The sequence below is a fragment of the Pundamilia nyererei genome, unplaced genomic scaffold (genome assembly GCF_000239375.1).
Source record: "Pundamilia nyererei isolate P.nyererei 1_Seehausen unplaced genomic scaffold, PunNye1.0 scaffold00084, whole genome shotgun sequence".
Lineage (NCBI taxonomy): Eukaryota > Metazoa > Chordata > Actinopteri > Cichliformes > Cichlidae > Pundamilia > Pundamilia nyererei.
Window position 1 is genome coordinate 50,212 of NW_005187485.1, and position 17,053 is coordinate 67,264.

Consider the following 17,053-nt stretch of genomic DNA (forward strand, 5'->3'; position numbering starts at 1 on the left):
AAGTAAAGAATCCAAATTTGAACATTTTATGTTCAAATGGTCGTCAATATTCATGGACGGGGGCCTAGAGTCTCACAACTGTGTTTCTAGCCACTCAGCATAGAAAACACAGTGGAGGCCCCGCCATGGCTTGGTGCTGCATTACCACCAGTAGCCGTGACGATCTTGTCAAAACTGAAACATGAACGCAGAAATCTGCCATGAAATTTTGATCCGCCTTGCAATATCACCTGGAAAGCATGCAATTCTCATAGCGTTATTTTTCAGCATGATAAAAGTATCAGTAAAAGCATACCTGGATAGAAAAAAAACTGTTGGCACTGGAACTCAGATCTCAGCAATATTGAAGCAATGTGGGATCATCTTGACAGTGAACAGATGAAAAAGACAGCTAACATCCCAAGTAGAGCTTTGAATGTTCTTCAAGAAGCCTGGAGAACTACACCTGGAGACTACTTAAAGAAATGACAAGAAAGCTTGCCTAAGAGAGTCCAAAATATAAAGTTTATGAAAAGTGGCTCAAGAATTTTGCACAGTTGTGTATTTTACTCTATACAAAATGACATGCAAATTTTAAGACATAAGCAGGTTTTGGTACTTCATCAATGACTATTATAAGTGTGACATGAATACAAATGAAAGAATGAGTCATGATATATACCTCATTACCTGCAGGATGCTCGTTAACACATGCCAAGATTAAAGAAGTAAAACTAAAAGTGGAAGAGATTTATATTAAAGCACTTTAATACACATTTCATTAATCTTGAGATTTTACAAGTCATTGTGTCTGGAAAGTACTACTGATGAAACAGATGTATACACTAGATTTTTACAAATTAATAAAAAAAAAAATGTACACGCTTTTCTATGAGTCAGACTGTGTAGAAACAGGTGTATTCAAGCACTGACTGCTTCTTTCCAACAAAGTCCTCTCTGTACTGGAGAGCTACAGAGTAGCCAGTCAGTGATCATAGAGCTCCTTCATTTCCTTAAGGACCTTTATGCTCTCACTGTATCTTAATTGATTCTTGTTGGAGCACTCCTTCCATCTATGGAAAAAAAGAAAAGAAAAAAGAAATAGTTCAATTGTGCACCTTTTACCTTTTCCTTGAAATAAACTGAAATTATATTATTTTCCTTCTTAAAAGATTCATAAAAACTTTCATACATGATGCTTGCTACATAACAAAATCTGATTTTGAACATTTCTAACTGAAAATTCATACAGTTTTCATCCAGCAATAACAATATTAGAAGGAGGAGGAATGGTAGTTCAGAGGTGGGCTAAATGTTCAATTTTTATGAGCCAGCCTTTTGAAGGAATTTTAATACAACTGCTCAACTGTGATCGCTCCTTTTGTCCAGCTGTTTCCAAATGAAACAGGCACATACTAAATTTTACTGTTTAGTCTCCCTTCTTAATTCAATAAAGTTATTAAACAGCAGGTGGCACTCATGGAGGATCAAACTTTGCAAAGCTATATTTTGGGTCCCATGACAAAGACTACTTCATACCCACAAGACAACAGCTCGTCAATCACCAAAGACACTGAACAGAGTAAACACTGGCAGATGAACTTTAAGTCTGAGCATTATTGAAGGTCATATTTTTACATTTCAATATCCATGGCTCAGTCTATTGTAAAACCTGTGCCCTTGTTTTATCTTTTCTTTCTTTCTTTTGACTTTCTAGAGTCACTGAACATGCTGACTGGCTGGCTTTGCACAAGCTGTGAAATCAAACTGTGAAAGGTGCAATGACTAACTTCACAAATCCACCTGTTTGAGCCCAAATATGATCAGATAACATATAGGTGTCTTTCAGGAATACTTCAAATCCTTTATATTAAAAAATGCATAGAATAACTACACTGTCTGTTATTGACAAATGTTGTTTTTGTGAGGCAGTTTTACTTCACAGGCACATTGGTTGTACCACAGTACCACACACAGCTCTATGCTGAGCTGACACCTTGACATAACAAGGAAAAATAGTTTTTTGTTTTAAAAAAATGCTATTTATGTTTATGTTTAGACGATTAAATATTAATTTATTATTTTAAACATGTATTACATAATCTATTAATCTTATAATTTGGATTTCCACAGTTAGTCAAAACAGCTCATAGCCTCATTTATTCATTTCTTTGTTAGCTCTATTCAGCCTGTTGCTGTCCTCTTGTGGTAAATCACACTGTAAAAACTTTTCATTATCTATTAAAAGATTTGACGTTTGCCTTCACTCATTTGTACCTGATCATTAGTGTTACACCCCTTTCTCCCTAAAGAGTTGGTGAAATTAATAACATCTGAATAAGTACGTCCAGAGGTGAAGCCTTGAACAAAGTTAGTTGTTTACAGTGTGTGACTAAATCATTTCAAACCAAGAACATATTATTTTTTGTCATAAATGACTTTTCAAGAAAAACATACTTTTGCCTTATCTTTTTCCAACGTTCCATGTGGTCACATATGAGAGAACCTGACACAGCAACATCTGTCAACTGTGAAAAGAGAGGTAGTTAAAATTCATGGTCTTACTACCTGAAGACCTTCATGTATGAACAGATCTGTAAAATTAAACAAATCACAATGCAATAATAACTTTGGTGAAAGGCATTTTATACAAGAACCTTGGTAACAGTTGGTTTTTCAGTAGGCGGGATCCTGAGATTGATGGGTTCACCAGAGGAGTTGACTGGACAGGCGGTCGGAGGAGGAAGTCGGTACACATTCTGACCTTTACCGTTGATTGTGTCTGTAACCTAGGGCAAAAAAAAATTGACTAAAACAAAAGTACGAGTACACAATCAGATTCAATCAGGTTTCAAATACATTTTATGCACCATTTCCTCTCACAAACAACCTCACTCAAAAATATTGTCACTGTAGGGATCGTCCATTAAAAACAGTTTCATTATGTCTTATTCAGATAACGTTGATTGAAACATGTGTAACAAGTCAGTTACATTTGCACTAGGGAAAACAAAAGGAGACAATAGTTTGGCACACAGCGTACTGTAGTTACTTTGAAAACAATTAATTTAATTACATTAGACCTTGTGAAATATTAATAATAATCAAATTATGAGACTGCAAAAGAGATAAGACCCTTTAATAGTAGATGTGGCATGACCTGTGCTAACCGCTAACTAGAGCGAAGGACCCCAAATATGTGTTGCACTGGTTACTGCGCCCTGATTGTGTGTCATCTTTTGCTCTACATACACTAGATGCGTCTGCTCCTTTTCATTTCAAAACATGTATGTCTCTGACTTGTCTCTGACATATCGTCAGAACAAGCTTTGTAACTCTCCTACTAGTGAAGAGTGTGTCGTTTCCTCAACACTGCTTTCCTCTTAGGCTCCCAGAGTCGTTGAAATTAATTACTTACTCAAAGGCTCTATAGATCACTATATATGCACATAAACCTGTGCCAAAAAATTCACAGAACTCAGATACGCACAGAATGTTTCCCTTCATTATTTGGTTAAACTTAGAGCAGCTGTAGGCATCGTTTCTATTGGTCACGTGAAGGTAAGTCACAACACGCAGTGGTCAAAGTCCAACTTGTTTGAACTTTGATCGCTGCATGCATGAGTACCCCTCGCTGGCACGCTTGGGCTGTGCTTTGCTCAGAGCTTTGGTTGGCACAGCGGTACAACGTTAATGTGTGGCGCAAGCAATAGAAATGAATGGGGTTAAGAGCACAGAGCTGCGCGTGCCACATCCTATGAGAAAGGGCCCTTACACTCTACCCTGCAAAGTTCCACATTAGCAAAATTTAAAAGACCTCATTTTATGTTACCGTAGATGTAAGAGATAAGTTTAAATTTAAATCAATGTGCCCCTGTGTTTTTTTGTGCATTTGTTGGTTGCACATTTGAATAAAACCTCCAGCATCTTATCCATTTATGACCCCACCTCTTCCTCTACCATGCCCTGTGGGGAGCTGGGGGAAGCAGCTGGTTCTCGAACGGAAGGATTATTCCTCATCCATGCACGGCAGATAGGATACAGTGGGGTGGCGGTGTTGAACTGAGCCAGATCTACACTGCGGTCAAACAACTTAATAACGTAAGCATCTAGTAAAGGCAGAACAAGAGAAAAATTAATTAAAGGTAAGAAAATGGTCACAAGTGCAACAGACAAGATGGTTACACAGTAACCAAGGTACATCAAAAAAAAATTCCAATCATTTTTCATTCATTTACTTTGCTTATGCTGATTGCTTTCTGGAATGCTCTCATCCATCTCTTTTCGCTTCTTTCTCCGGTGCTGTGGAAATCGAGCCGACGGTCTGCAAAAGAAATGTTTTTTTAAGAAATATATTTTTGGAGCTTAAAAGAGATTCAAAGTAATTTCTCATACAATTTACGTAAAATTATATTTTCATTTCCAGACAAACAGATTAAAAAAAAAAAAAGTCTAAATATACCCTGTTTTGAATGCCCTGGTATTTCTTTGTGAAGCACTTTGTGATCTTTGTTTTGGAAGGTGCTATATAGATAAAATTTTACTTACTAAATAGAAAAAAGTTACTGACAAGTCGAGTTTAATTAAAACATAAACACTTGCCTTTTTCCAGCCGATGTTGGCGATAAATCCCTAGAGACAACAGGTGGAATATGCATAAATTGCAATTAAAAAATAAATGTTTAAATAAAATCATTGAATCAGCACACCCAATTGTAAAATATTATATTAGCAGATCATTAAAAACTAAATAAAACCAAAATCACTGGTCCATACTTGTTCAAAGAGTCTGCTGACAATTTTCCTGGGTCACCTTCATTTTGTTCTCTGCTGAAAACATCTTTATATTAGTTTTGTTATTAAGAATAAATCGATTCTGTAATAATTATATGCAAAACAATTAATTTTGCTAACCTTTCATTTTCACTCTTCTCTACCAGTCCCTTTAAGACAGCTTCTAATTTGCTGCGTGCACCAGCCCCGTCTAAGTCTGCAAAAGTAATAATGAAATAATTAATGACAACAACAATACTCACTCGCCACCTGTATTACTTAGCTTTTAAGAATCCTGTATAATCCTGTATAATCCGAACCACTCAAGTTTACAAGCGAATGTACTCCAAAACAATCACAAGAATTTATACCACACAAAAATTTGGAAAATCTGAAACGGAAAAGGAAAGGAAAAATTGACAGCTGCTGGTACCTGGCCTTTCCGTCTTGATCTTGACGTGTTGCATTGTGTCCGCCTTTCTATAAACACCCCGTGGGAACTGACTGACGGACTTTTAAAACCACACTTTTGCTGTTTCGATTATTTAGATTTACAATAACTTATGTTTGATTCCTTGCTAACGGCGCCGTTAGCCAAGCTAGCTGTGTAGTACCGTTTACAAACAGTTAGCTGCATTAGCCGTAACCACTGGTTAACAGTTAAGCTATATAACGTTATTTACGTTTAGCTATTAAAACCATTAAGCAAATAACGGTTATCCCTATCGACTTCCATATAGTTAATAGAAAGATACAGCACAATAGTCGTTTATGATTTATACCAAGGTTTGTGGAGTAATGGCCAAACTACTGTTGCTAACTTAGCTTATTTTTGACAAACGCATACCCTTACTAGACTTTCCTCTTCCGCGCGCTGCCAATTTCCTATTAGCTGATTGGTGCCTGTGCAAACCGGGCCGCCTATATGATTGGTCAAATGTTATATCAATCATTTTTAATTCGTTCCCTATTGGCTGTATGTCGTGTAGTAAATAACGTTCGGGATACACAACAAAAGCTCTCTTCCACTTTCATCGAGAATGTGGTGGGTTTGTAAAATAAACGCGAAGTTACTATGTTTTTAGTCAGAACGTGAAATTTGAATGATAAATAGATGTTCATAGAGCCTAACGGAGAAGCGTAATTTATATTCTTAAAGGGAATTTCTGGCATTTGAAGTAACTTTGTGTGTAGACAAGTAAACTCGGAAGAGTTTAGTAATGGGGGCATCGTCTTTTTGTTAGCTAAGTAACCCACTCAGATTAACACCACAGTCCAGATATGATTTGGGGTGCCCGAGGTAAACCAAGCCCACGTTGAAACTGTGTGTGCTTTCTTGTGGTCGTTGATGTCTCATCGGTCACCTCCAAAGGTTGCTATGAATTCCAGGTGAGGATCTAATGACACATTTTGTAGCACCCTAAACAGAAGAAGTTATAGTTGGTAATATGTGTTCTTCTTACAGTGGACCTGTGCTCACAAAGCAGAATCCCTTCCCACCAGCACCGAAAGTGAGGACGGCACACTACCACCCATCCAGCAACCAACCCCTTTCAAAGAAAGAGAAAAAAACTGTATGTTTTATTTTCAAAAACACTTTAATATACGGCAAGAAAAACAGATTCTCATTGTGATATATATATATGTATATATATATATATCCTTTTGTTCTTCTTGCAGACACTAAGTCCTGTACGTTTAAACCAGCGATCCAGAACAAAATTACATAATCTAAACCAAGAGAGCCAGCAGCTATCTAAGAAGCATGACCGTTTATCCTCCATTGATGGACAACCTGTTCTTAAAGAGTCCCAGGCCTCCACTGTCTTTGAATTCTCTCCTGATAGAAATACTGCCTTATCTGACATGGACGAACCCAAAAAATCTGGAAAAAGGGGGAATTCCAGTGTTTCCCAAGTTCAAGGATGCCAGGAGGATTCTTTGCTGGCAAAGTATGTTTTAATGCCTTCTGTAATTTTCTTAAACAGAACTAAAAAATAGTTTCACAGTGACAATTTTTCATGATTAGATGACAATGTCATAGTGACCCAGATTATTTTTATTTCATTTTGCATGTGACTTCTTTTAACTAAATCTGACCTTTGCTTTGTCAGATATGTAGAGCGTTTTCGCCATGGTCAGCCACAGAGTCGAGAGGAGCGCCATCAGGTGGCCTCTGCCAGTGGAGAAGAGCAGGCACCTTTTTGGTGGATGTCACATTCATCTCTCAGCAGTTCAACACCAACTAAAACAACAGACGAAGGTGCACTATATTTACAGTCATTGGTGTATTTTATTCCCCGTTACCAGCTGCTTAATTCTATCGAATCCTTCTGTGTACTGCATTTCTCTGAAAAGATGTTATCCAACTTCTGAAAGAGGACCAGGATGCTGCTCTTTATGATCCATCTGCACGGCGTGACCATAACAGATCCCCTTCTCCCTACAGAGGATCCAATAGTGTGAGTTGTATTTATAAGCTAAGAAGAAATAAGCCATAATGTATCAATTTTTGTAGCAAATCTGCTTCTGTTTCTTGAAAAAAAACAAAAAAAAACAGATCCATAAGATGGGGGGAAAGGCACCACCAATTATTCAGTTTTTATTGTTTGTGTATGCTGTCACAGTGGATTATAGGGTTTACATTGTCCCTTGATTTACACCACACATGTCCAAAGTGCCTGGGATTCTGATTGTCTGCAGAAGCAACACTTTATTTCGACTAAGTTTGCATATAAACATTTCCATTTCAGCACCCCACTCCATTTGGAAGTCTATGTGTTTATTAAATGCCTGGGAAGTCGCCGTTTATGCAACCAGATTTGACACGTTGTTCAGCCTGCTAAGAACAAATGCATTACCCTTTTAATTAAAATCCTGCAAACGTGTTTATTTATTTGGGAGGATTTATTTACACGGTATTGCAAGTCTTTATATGAAAAAACATGTTTTTTGTTTCCCAGCTTTTGTCCGACACATCACAGGGTGAATTTGATGACAGGGAGATCCTGCACCTTCAAGAAAAGGCCAGCAGACTTCTTCTGAGGGGGTATAAAAACTGTTGAGCAATATTAAAGATAAATGGCTTCAGTTGTAGTAACTTTTTTTTTTCTAACAGTGAATGTTCTGTGAGTGATGGATCTGTCCCTGTCAGCTCAGAGGGGCTGGGATGCTCAGATTTCTCCTCTCCCATCAGTATAGATGAGCCAGTGAAGCAACCTTTGATTCCCAGTTTATTCAAAAATACTACTGGTAGGGGAAGAGTGTGGACTAGAATACCTTTTGTTATTTATAGACAGATTCTATTTTGCGTGCTGCTGTGTTTTAAACTGTGTGTTAACATTTACAGCAAAGGCCAGCTCAGACTCAGCTCATGGTGTGTCCTTCCAAAAATCTGTCATGCCTTCTTTGGTGCCTCCTACCCGTCCAGAGGAAGACATATTGTTCCAGTGGCGTTTAAGGAGGAAAATGGAACAAGCCAGAGAGAGGCCCCTGTCTGTGCAAGCCTCCAGTCCTCATGCATTTGGTTGGCAGTCCATGAGGTTAAGCTATCCCTCCATCAGTGAACAAGCTTACAAGGTTGGAATCAAACTGTTTGTTACATTATCCATATTCTTTGCACAAATTTACAGAATAACATTAATTTGCTCTTCAGGAACAGCAGGGTACCCAACCCCCTCAATTCTCACAAAGAGATACTCATTCACACATCACTGCTGCCCAGCCAGAAACCACTGAGGCCCAGAGGTTCTGTCCCCCAGCTCCAGGCCCTTCGCTATTCCCCACCATCAATGTTTCTGGTTCAGTCCCTCAGCTGCAGAGCATTGCCCATGTTCCTTCCCACATGCATTTTCTCTGTGACGTCTTGCCATGTCCCATCCAGTCATCTCATGCCAAAGTGCACCAGAGCATTTCACAAAGGTTAGACGAGTCAGAAACCAAAGTTCTTCACAAAAAGACCCAAGTCCCTGAAAGCCTTGGAGAATTAACTCTTTGTGAACGCGTGTCACTCACTCTACCTGCGCCATCTGAGAGAGAGTGGCCTGATCACCAAAAAATGTCTGAGAAGAACAAGAAAAAGAAAATGGGGATGAAGCAATCAGAGGTAAATGGGAAGGAGGAAGCAGCACTCGCTAGACAGCAAAAGAAATCAGCAAGGTGAATTATTGAAATATGGGCACTGTTTAAAAGTCTTAGTGATAAAAAAATATGTGTTTGATACCGTTAACATTTTGTGGGATTTATTCTTCACAAACAGGAATTCATTACATCAAAAGCTTCCCAAAAAGGTCACATCATGTAAAGAGCAGCAGCAACCAGAGAGAAGACAGGAGCTTCCCAGTGAAAGCTGTGCTGGTGATCATGAACCACCACCATCTCCTATCCGCAATGCATTAGGACAGGTAAACATGCAAATGTTCAGTGTTATTTCTTTATTTGAAGCCACAGAGGCTGTGTGCATATTTGGTCTTTTCTGGTTTTTCTCTTCTCCCACATTTGTGACATCTCTGCAGTATATTTGATAAAGTGAAAGAAAGCTGTGTGTTTGTTCTCAGACTTTGGCAATTTATGATTGTTTACAAATCTTAATTAATCATTTGTAAAGGCCACTGACAGATCTGGTCTTTAGAAGACTGTATATGAAGTATTTAAATAAAATACACACAAGTTTTTATTGAATATAATTACAGGTCTACCTTCACTATGCATGTCCGCACATCTTTTTTAGATGCCACACTAGTCATAAGGTTCAATGTGATCAAGGTAATTAATATGCATTAACTGGGGTGTTTTCATTTGACCTTAACAGGTAGTTTCAGAGGTACTGTTTCCTACGGTGGATTCCTCTTCTCCAAAAAAGATTCCTGTTTCATCTGATTCTCCTTTCTGCACCGTCTCTGCACCTTCACCACCGCCAATTCCTCCAAGCAATGCCCTGAACTCTATGGAGGTCATTTCACAGCTGCTGCAAGAGGCCGAAGGTAAGCTTATGGTGGCAAAAGGCACCAGTCTTTAGCCCGTAAACGGCTGCGGTGATTACATAAATAGATGCTTTTTCCCATATTTTAACTTTTTAGTTCAAAAACCCTACAACAGTTTTTTTTGTTGGTGTTTCTTTTTTTTTGTGTGTGTTATGGGAATTAACATAGAAAAAAACCTGTTATCTCAATCCTTTTTTAAGGATAAGCTTATAATATTGTAGTATCTGTCCTCTCACTCAGATTAAACTTTTTGTTTTAGATTCAGATGAAAAAGAGTTTGGAGATGATCCTCTGTTACAAGTTCTTCGCAAACAGAGAAAATGGGTGAAGGAGCAGATCAGGTAAAACTGAATTAGATTATCACCATTACTGTAATGATTAGAATCCTTTCCTGTTTATATTTCTAGCATTAATTTTTTCTTATAATCTATTGGAATCAATTGACAGTCATGTAAAGAGTCGATTGCCAGAAAAAGAATAATTTTTTTTTTATGTTGTTGTTGTTGTTTTGTTTGTTTGTTTTTTGTTAGTGAGGTGGACTCCATCTTAAATGAATTTGTGGAAGAGCAACAAGTTACTTGAAGAACATCAAGAGACAGTTTGTGTAGTCACATTTATTTATTTTTTATTTTATAAAGAAATAAAGTTAATTTATATTTTTGAGGACATTTTTCTACAATAAAGGTTGGAGATGTGTCTCGGTGGATTATTATTCACAACACTGTGCATGTACAAAAGTTGCACACAAAAAGCAGGAGTTGGAAATGCTAACAGAATATTTACAAAGTAGAGTGGTTACTTGAAACATTATGTAACATTGAGTATTAGCAGAGCAGTATATACAAACCTTGGAGTGCAGGGAACATTAGAACTGTGCCAGGAACAGAGCAGATGTGTGCTTTGGCACATACCAAGTTCTGCTGCGAGTGCAGGAGCTTGAAGTTATTGCCATTTTTGTCAGTGTGACCATAAAGGCTTCCGCTGATTTATTTTTGTGTACGGTAAGGATGGCAGAGGTTTTAGTGTCGTCTGTTAATGCAATTTAAGTAAGAGGTGTGTAGCTCTGAGTGTGCAGCATAGGTGCAGATATGATAAGGATCCCATCTGGAGAGACCGCTGACTCCAAAGCCATGGTGTCCACTCCCTTTGGAATGCGGTAGCGACGGTTAAACTGTCGTGTTGTAAATCCAGGACCGTCCTTCTAACACAAAAGAGATGAGAAGTGAGATGTGTAGCACAAAAATGGAGAAAAAATATCCATGTACCTCAGCATACCAACCTTTCTCTCTTCATGCTTTCCTTGCACTTCTACAAAGTCTCCTATGACTTTGACGATCAGGTCCTCTGGGTTGAAATGTTTCACATCAACTTGAACTGTAAATCCGCTGTCATCACAGGTTACCTAACAACAGGAGTCAACACTTCTGCATGATTAAACAAGACATAAAGTTCCTTACAGCAGCCTGCACTCAGTAGATATCCTTAACCATATTTCAGTGTGGGGAAACTGAAAACAGCTTTTCAATAAGACGTGGATCTGACTGAAAGCTCAGAAAAATGTAAAGGACTCCTTTTTTTCCTTTTACTTTAAGCCAGGGGTTGTCAAACATGTCCAGGGGCCAGAATTGGCCTGACAAAGACTCCAGTCTGATCCACTGAACTTCTTTTGAAAATGTGGAGGGGACACTTTTTTTGTGTACTTTTACCTGTATTTTTGGTGGTTTAACAGCTTTTACTCCTGATAAATACCTCCCCCATGGCCATTATTTCTCCACTAAAGTATTAAAAATAGATAAATCTATGAATAAGCAAAAAGTGTTACTATTACAGGACAGTCTGTGCAATGAGCAACCAGGACTCTTTCTGTAATTTTACACATTAAATTTTTACAATTTAAGAGCCTTGATGACAGATGTCTTACATTTACTACAGCAGGATTTCTTCATCAGATGTATTGTTTAAATTCTTTTTTTTTCTTATACTAAGATAAATCAGGGATATCTGCTGGTTAAACCTCTTTACATTGACAGAAAGGGGAGTTTCAAAGGTTTTACACCACAGCCTGACCTTAAGTGGGTATGTGGTTCACCGTGTAAAATGAGTTAAAATGAGAACCATGGACAATTTATACTAACATATGTTAGTATAAAATGTAAATAAATTAAGTGACCTACCTCTGCAGAGCTGGCATTATCAGTCTCTGGAATGATTAATTTTGGGGACCAATTATATTGTCCATAAGTCCCGTTGAGCCGTGGAATAAGAGGTGGTAAAACCTTCTCCCAGGGGATACCACCAGCTGGCATAGTGGGTGGCAGGATGAAGTCCATTTCTAGTAGGCACAAAGTTTGAAAAATCAAGAGCTGACTAAACAGCAGTTAAGCCTACAGCACCCGAGGCTACAAGACATAAAGCACTGAGCAGTTACCTTTGCTTAAATTCTGTGGAGTGGAAAGAAGAGCTCTAGTTACAGCGCTTGTGTTCTCTGTGCTTCTCTCCTCTCTCGGCTCCTGGATGAGACTGACTTGTTGCGTGCCGCGTGTTTTATAGTGGAGTTGCATAATAAGTTGGGAATTCATCCTGGGACACCTTGCTTCTGTTATGTTCTGGACTGCGTACCCTTGGGTGTTCCGGCATGGTCACAGATAAACGTGTAGGCCTATTATTTTGAGAGTGACACAGCTGTTGCAGGCTTATTGTTAATTAACGTTGTTATTGGCCATTATCAAAGTTACAGCATGCAGCCTTTTTACACGGTCAGTGGCACCAATGCGGACTATTCATGTGTAATTATCAAAGCTGTTAAGAGCTGTATGCCTAAGGTTGGTTGTCAAGGAAGGTTTGTCCAAAAATAAATTCAAAAGACGACGTTAACCCTTGTTGGTTGACACCAGACGGACAGTGACAGCAGGGGCGTGCTAAACACATGCTACAGCACGTGTACTACCAGTAAACCACTGTCCTTCCCCATAGTTATGAGGTTTTTTTAGACCTTTAGCAATATAATGTAGACATCATAAAATACATTAAGATTGCATATTACTCGAGTTTTGGCTTATTTTTATTGACTGCCAGTAAAATTTTAGATTTCACTTTAACATTTTCGTTTTAACTTAACTTTTAGCTCTACATAGTCAGTTCCCCGGTATATCTCTGACCTGTTGAAAGCTCGTTCTTCTTCCCAAACACTTAGGTCTTCAGGTCAGAGGTTGCTGTAGGTCACATGTACTAGTTTCAAAATTCGTGGTGATCGGGCTTTGCAGGCAGTGGCACAGAGGTTGTGGGATTCTCTTCCACCGTCTGTACAGACTCCACTGACTCTTTTAAAAAGCAGCTGAAGACATTTCTATACAGACAATCTTTTAATGAACTTGTTGCTTTATGTTTTCATTTTATTGTTTTATATTATTATTTTATTTTTATTTCTGTTTTTTTAAATGTGAAACCATTTTTACCTGTGAAAAGTGCTGAATAAATACATTTTACCTACTTACTAGTTCTTTTCAACCACTTCAGTCCTCATACATCAGATTTAATGAGTCAGTTTTATAAATGGACTGCCTGCTTTACTTAGTCTACCCTCTGTGTTAATGCTTTTTGTTTTTAGTGCAGTTCAGTGAAGCCAACTGTCATATATGGTTGCCGCGTTTCCCCGTTAGCAGTGTCATTTAAGCTTGGACTGTGACTAAAATTGGCTCTCAATGTTATGACTCATAAAGGATGACAGGGAAGTGGAGACATTTGGAGGGCTTAACTTATTGGATTTCACAACAGGCGCCAGTGGTCGTCTGGGCTTTGGGAGATTTGGCATATGTGACAATGAGAGGTATATACATTCTATAAGGAGACAAAACAGTTCACTGATCACATATGATACACATACAGGTTTGTGCATTCAGTGGTATAACAATATTCTAACAACTTCCAAATTCAACTGAGTAAGATTGTAACTTGGCAGCATTGTGGACACTTTTTATTTATTCACACAGAAGTAAAAATAGTGCACAATCATACCATACCACAATAAACAGTTCAAAGACAAAAATAACAAAAACATTAGTGAGTTGTTCATTATCTTATCATTACAAAATTTCCATGATCAGAAACATCAGAAAGATGAATTACCCTTCTCTAAAGCCAAATAACTTACTCAAATGTCTTGGTGAGCACAGAAATGGTTTTGGGTCCTACATTGTTTATCTCTTGAAGATAGGTAACATTTACTCTTCCATTTAGTTGGATTTAGTTGACCAAAAACCAGGAAAACAACTGCCAAAAATCATTCACTGTTGTTCAGGGAGAAAAAAATTTTGGCCCATTACAGTGGATCATTAGTTTTACTGAGAAGACTAATCAGTTGAAATGAGGGGGGGGGAAAAAACAACCTCAAGGGATACCTAGGGGAATGGTAAAGGAGAGGTAATCTCCCACCTCCCCCCACTCTGCTCTGAAGTGCTGGTATATGGTGATCCACGTGGTGAGCACTGCTACCCATAACAGTAACCCTAGTGCCGAACGCTTCACATCTAGACAGAAAAACAAGCAATAAAATTAGTTACTGTCCAACAGTGGTCAAAACAACACAGTACAGTATCAAGTTGGCTGCTTAAAGCATTGCTTTAAAAACAAACAATACATACATGGTTATAGGGCAGTGGTTTTTTTTAAAAAAAGTGGGTAAAACCTTTCTCAAGTTCTTATCAGAAAATCAGAATTTAAGCCCAAATTATTCTATACAAGGCCACATTATCATAAGAATTATATTTGTATAAATATAGCAAAAGTACTTACTATATTATTAAAAACTAATTTATTTTTAAAATCCTTTTTTCCCCTTTTAGGTAAGAGATCATGTATATTGATGAATACAACTTCTGTAAAAAGAAAACAACCAGATCTAAAAAGTTACCTGGTCAACTTTTCCTACAAAAACAAACTATTTCATTTTCTCAAGCATTATGAAAAGTGCAGTATTACCCAAAACTCTTTAAATAGGATGAAGACACACTTGGTAATGTGCAAGCATGTAAAATGAACATGGAATTCACACTGACAACCTTTGTCAATATCATATGTCATGACTGAATGTTTATTGAGGAAACAAATTGAATCCTACAAGAGTGACATCCAAAGAACAGCTACTGACAAAAAACTACAAGACTGAATACAGAGTGCAAAACTGAATACTAAATACATTTTTAAAAGGTTCTGAAACTCACATGCTTTTATCTGTAGCTGTTCAGTGTAGGCTGGCTTTAAGAAGGCCTCCCGAAAAAACCAAACAACATTGACAAGCCACAGGAAGGGAAGAAACGCAAAGCCACCTGGAGAAATAAATAAAAATATTTGACAGAACTAATCATTTACTAACCACTGAAATATTTTTAGGCGCATTAGTTCAAAATTTCGCCTTAACTGAAAAAAAAGACTCACAGCCAGTGTAACTAACCTAGAATATACAAAACAGGAATAGGAAGTACAACTGTATAAAAAAGGAACATGAGGATTAATATTAATACTCTCACCTAGATAATATTTTCGGCAAAGGCTGAGCTTCTCCTCATTGGGCAGTCGCTCCAGGTTCATAGTGATATTGTACGTTCCTGCACACAGAAAGAAAACAAAACAGATTACAGTGCTGGACTAGCTCTGTCCAGCATCCAAAAAGAATATATATTTTTTTTTTTACAAATAAAGGAATGCTTGTTATACAGACATTTAAAACACGCTCTTCCGCTGATTCTGAGACGATAATAAATCCGCTTTTTACTGCTTGACCGCTGAGCTAGCTCCTCAGATGACTGAAAAATTCACCTCAGGCTAAAGTTAGCAATCGTTAGCTTAGCAACGTAACAAAAAGGCGTTACAAAATCGCTTGCTGTAAGTTTCCAGACTAACTCTCCAGATTGGGTAAATGTCGTTATAGAGTGTATCCAAAATTATGAATATCGTACATTAAGGTAATAATGTAATATCTTACCTTATCGTTTCACAGCCAAAAGTTAAAGAAAAACAAAACAATCAACACTTCCTCCTCCTTCTTCTTCACAAGCGCTAGCTTCTTCTTCTTCGAAGGCTAACGCCAAGACTGAGGTGTTTCAGCGCCACCTACTAGGCTGTGCATCAGATTACAGATTCTGCAATCACAGAATTTGAGACTGCTCCCATCCCACAAAGAACCTGTCGACCGTAAAAAAACATTTTCTACGGTCACTGGTACACCTTCTATTATTATTATTATTATTATTATTATTATTATTATTATTATTACTATTATTATTATTTCTCTACATTTTATTTACTAGTCCCGTGTCCCTTTAAAAAAAACAACTCAGAGTACTGCAGTGCCACTATTAGTACCCCTTGCAGTAAACTGAGAAATGAACAGGCGCTCAATTCAGAGTATCTGTTCCAGTGTATCCTTTTCTTGACATTTTCCAATTTGCCCTGCATTATGTTTTCTTTATTCTGAGCACTGTTGGTGCTTTTGCTCCCATTTAAAAAGTGCCACCTCTACACTGTCCTGTTTAAGTGACTAGTTTAGCCCCAGTGTCTGCCATTTCAGAAAAATAACACTGACAATCCTTTTCTTCAAAATATAAGTATAAAATTGAAATAGAAAAAGAGAGAAAGTATAAGATATTAAGAAGAGAAAATAGATACTCAAATACAAATTTATCGTAGAAACAAAATTGGGCTGATGTCAAAATAAGTAAAAAAATGATCAAATAATGCAATTCATTTTACAGCCTTCTTATCATTTGCAAGTTTTAACAACTTACTCAAGAGTTTAATTTCATTCAGCTCTCTGTTTGTGCATGGGTTGGATGTAAAATACCTACTTTTGGAAATAGTAATACAAAATAAAAAACAAAAAAATATAGCCCTGATAACGGAACTAACCAACTTTTACCCTTTTTTAAAAACGCTGATGTTACCTGAATATTTGCATAATATATATTATTATTATTATATTATTATATTATATTTCTTACCCTGATCAACCAGGTCCTCTTATATATGGCATGATCTGCAACTCCGTTAATTAATTCCTAATTAACAATAAATAAACTAAGTGAATGAAGGTTTAAACACCTTCATCGTTAGCCTTTCATTATCGCAATAAGGATTCATACTGCCACCTAGTGTTTGACTATGTGTATAGTCAAGAATGCTGGTAGATGTAACGCATTTAATTATCAAAACATTCATTCAGTTATGCAGCCTTAACGCAGTTCTCCTTCAATTAAATTTCATTTCAGTGCTACCTCTGTCAATACTGTTAAATGGAGCGATTAAAAAAAGACGGTCACTGCTCT

General features: G+C 37.4%; 4 protein-coding genes across 8 annotated transcripts; 1 reads left to right on the plus strand and 3 right to left on the minus strand.

Annotated features, from left to right (window-relative positions):
* Positions 1–702: 702 nt before the first annotated feature.
* Positions 703–5,716, minus strand: lin37 (lin-37 DREAM MuvB core complex component). 4 transcript variants are annotated; one of them, XM_005738389.2, is made up of 9 exons: positions 5,600–5,716; positions 4,894–4,969; positions 4,756–4,806; positions 4,582–4,611; positions 4,218–4,303; positions 3,928–4,088; positions 2,637–2,768; positions 2,437–2,507; positions 703–1,052 (listed from the first exon to the last, which is right to left on the minus strand). In XM_005738389.2, the coding sequence occupies exons 1-9, from the start codon at positions 5,703–5,705 to the stop codon at positions 965–967; spliced, it is 801 nt and encodes a 266-aa protein (XP_005738446.1). In that variant the 5' UTR covers positions 5,706–5,716; the 3' UTR covers positions 703–964. The 4 variants fall into 4 exon arrangements, with proteins under 4 accessions (XP_005738446.1, XP_005738445.1, XP_005738447.1 ...); XM_005738388.2 differs by having other exon boundaries at positions 4,756–4,809; XM_005738390.2 differs by having other exon boundaries at positions 704–1,052; positions 4,756–4,809; positions 5,186–5,632.
* On the plus strand, positions 5,660–10,326 carry proser3 (proline and serine rich 3). 2 transcript variants are annotated; one of them, XM_005738386.2, is made up of 14 exons: positions 5,660–5,797; positions 6,125–6,141; positions 6,218–6,326; positions 6,433–6,704; positions 6,867–7,015; positions 7,111–7,214; positions 7,716–7,801; positions 7,871–8,004; positions 8,102–8,331; positions 8,408–8,910; positions 9,011–9,155; positions 9,563–9,734; positions 9,994–10,075; positions 10,265–10,326. In XM_005738386.2, the coding sequence occupies exons 1-14, from the start codon at positions 5,678–5,680 to the stop codon at positions 10,314–10,316; spliced, it is 2,175 nt and encodes a 724-aa protein (XP_005738443.1). In that variant the 5' UTR covers positions 5,660–5,677; the 3' UTR covers positions 10,317–10,326. The 2 variants fall into 2 exon arrangements, with proteins under 2 accessions (XP_005738443.1, XP_013767712.1); XM_013912258.1 differs by lacking the exon at positions 5,660–5,797 and having other exon boundaries at positions 6,080–6,141.
* Positions 10,327–10,371: 45 nt separating this feature from the next.
* Positions 10,372–12,403, minus strand: hspb6 (heat shock protein, alpha-crystallin-related, b6). Its single transcript, XM_005738392.2, has 4 exons — positions 12,163–12,403; positions 11,909–12,066; positions 11,014–11,136; positions 10,372–10,932 (listed from the first exon to the last, which is right to left on the minus strand). The coding sequence occupies exons 1-4, from the start codon at positions 12,311–12,313 to the stop codon at positions 10,777–10,779; spliced, it is 588 nt and encodes a 195-aa protein (XP_005738449.1). The 5' UTR covers positions 12,314–12,403; the 3' UTR covers positions 10,372–10,776.
* A 1,278-nt stretch (positions 12,404–13,681) lies between these two features.
* Positions 13,682–15,851, minus strand: psenen (presenilin enhancer, gamma-secretase subunit). The gene is made up of 4 exons (XM_005738393.1): positions 15,715–15,851; positions 15,260–15,337; positions 14,954–15,058; positions 13,682–14,260 (listed from the first exon to the last, which is right to left on the minus strand). Exons 2-4 carry the CDS (start codon positions 15,318–15,320, stop codon positions 14,121–14,123), a joined length of 306 nt encoding a protein of 101 aa, XP_005738450.1. The 5' UTR covers positions 15,321–15,337; positions 15,715–15,851; the 3' UTR covers positions 13,682–14,120.
* Positions 15,852–17,053: the final 1,202 nt, after the last annotated feature.

Excerpts from the sequence above, each read along its gene's own strand:
- hspb6 (XM_005738392.2), bottom strand. The coding sequence starts at position 12,313 with ATGAATTCCCAACTTATTATGCAACTCCACTATAAAACACGCGGCACG. Across the intron at positions 11,137-11,908 it reads ATAATGCCAGCTCTGCAGAG|GTAACCTGTGATGACAGCGG; the intron begins GTAGGTCACTTA and ends TCCTGTTGTTAG. Across the intron at positions 10,933-11,013 it reads GAAAGCATGAAGAGAGAAAG|GACGGTCCTGGATTTACAAC; the intron begins GTTGGTATGCTG and ends TTGTGTTAGAAG.
- proser3 (XM_005738386.2), top strand. The coding sequence starts at position 5,678 with ATGATTGGTCAAATGTTATATCAATCATTTTTAATTCGTTCCCTATTG. Across the intron at positions 8,332-8,407 it reads TCAGTGAACAAGCTTACAAG|GAACAGCAGGGTACCCAACC; the intron begins GTTGGAATCAAA and ends TTTGCTCTTCAG. Across the intron at positions 8,911-9,010 it reads CAGCAAAAGAAATCAGCAAG|GAATTCATTACATCAAAAGC; the intron begins GTGAATTATTGA and ends CTTCACAAACAG.
- lin37 (XM_005738388.2), bottom strand. The coding sequence starts at position 5,705 with ATGATTGATATAACATTTGACCAATCATATAGGCGGCCCGGTTTGCAC. Across the intron at positions 4,304-4,581 it reads CCAACATCGGCTGGAAAAAG|ACCGTCGGCTCGATTTCCAC; the intron begins GCAAGTGTTTAT and ends TTTCTTTTGCAG. Across the intron at positions 2,769-3,927 it reads AGGGCATGGTAGAGGAAGAG|GTTACAGACACAATCAACGG; the intron begins GTGGGGTCATAA and ends TTTTTGCCCTAG.
- psenen (XM_005738393.1), bottom strand. The coding sequence starts at position 15,320 with ATGAACCTGGAGCGACTGCCCAATGAGGAGAAGCTCAGCCTTTGCCGA. Across the intron at positions 15,059-15,259 it reads TTGCCGAAAATATTATCTAG|GTGGCTTTGCGTTTCTTCCC; the intron begins GTGAGAGTATTA and ends TTATTTCTCCAG. Across the intron at positions 14,261-14,953 it reads ACAGCTACAGATAAAAGCAT|ATGTGAAGCGTTCGGCACTA; the intron begins GTGAGTTTCAGA and ends TTTTCTGTCTAG.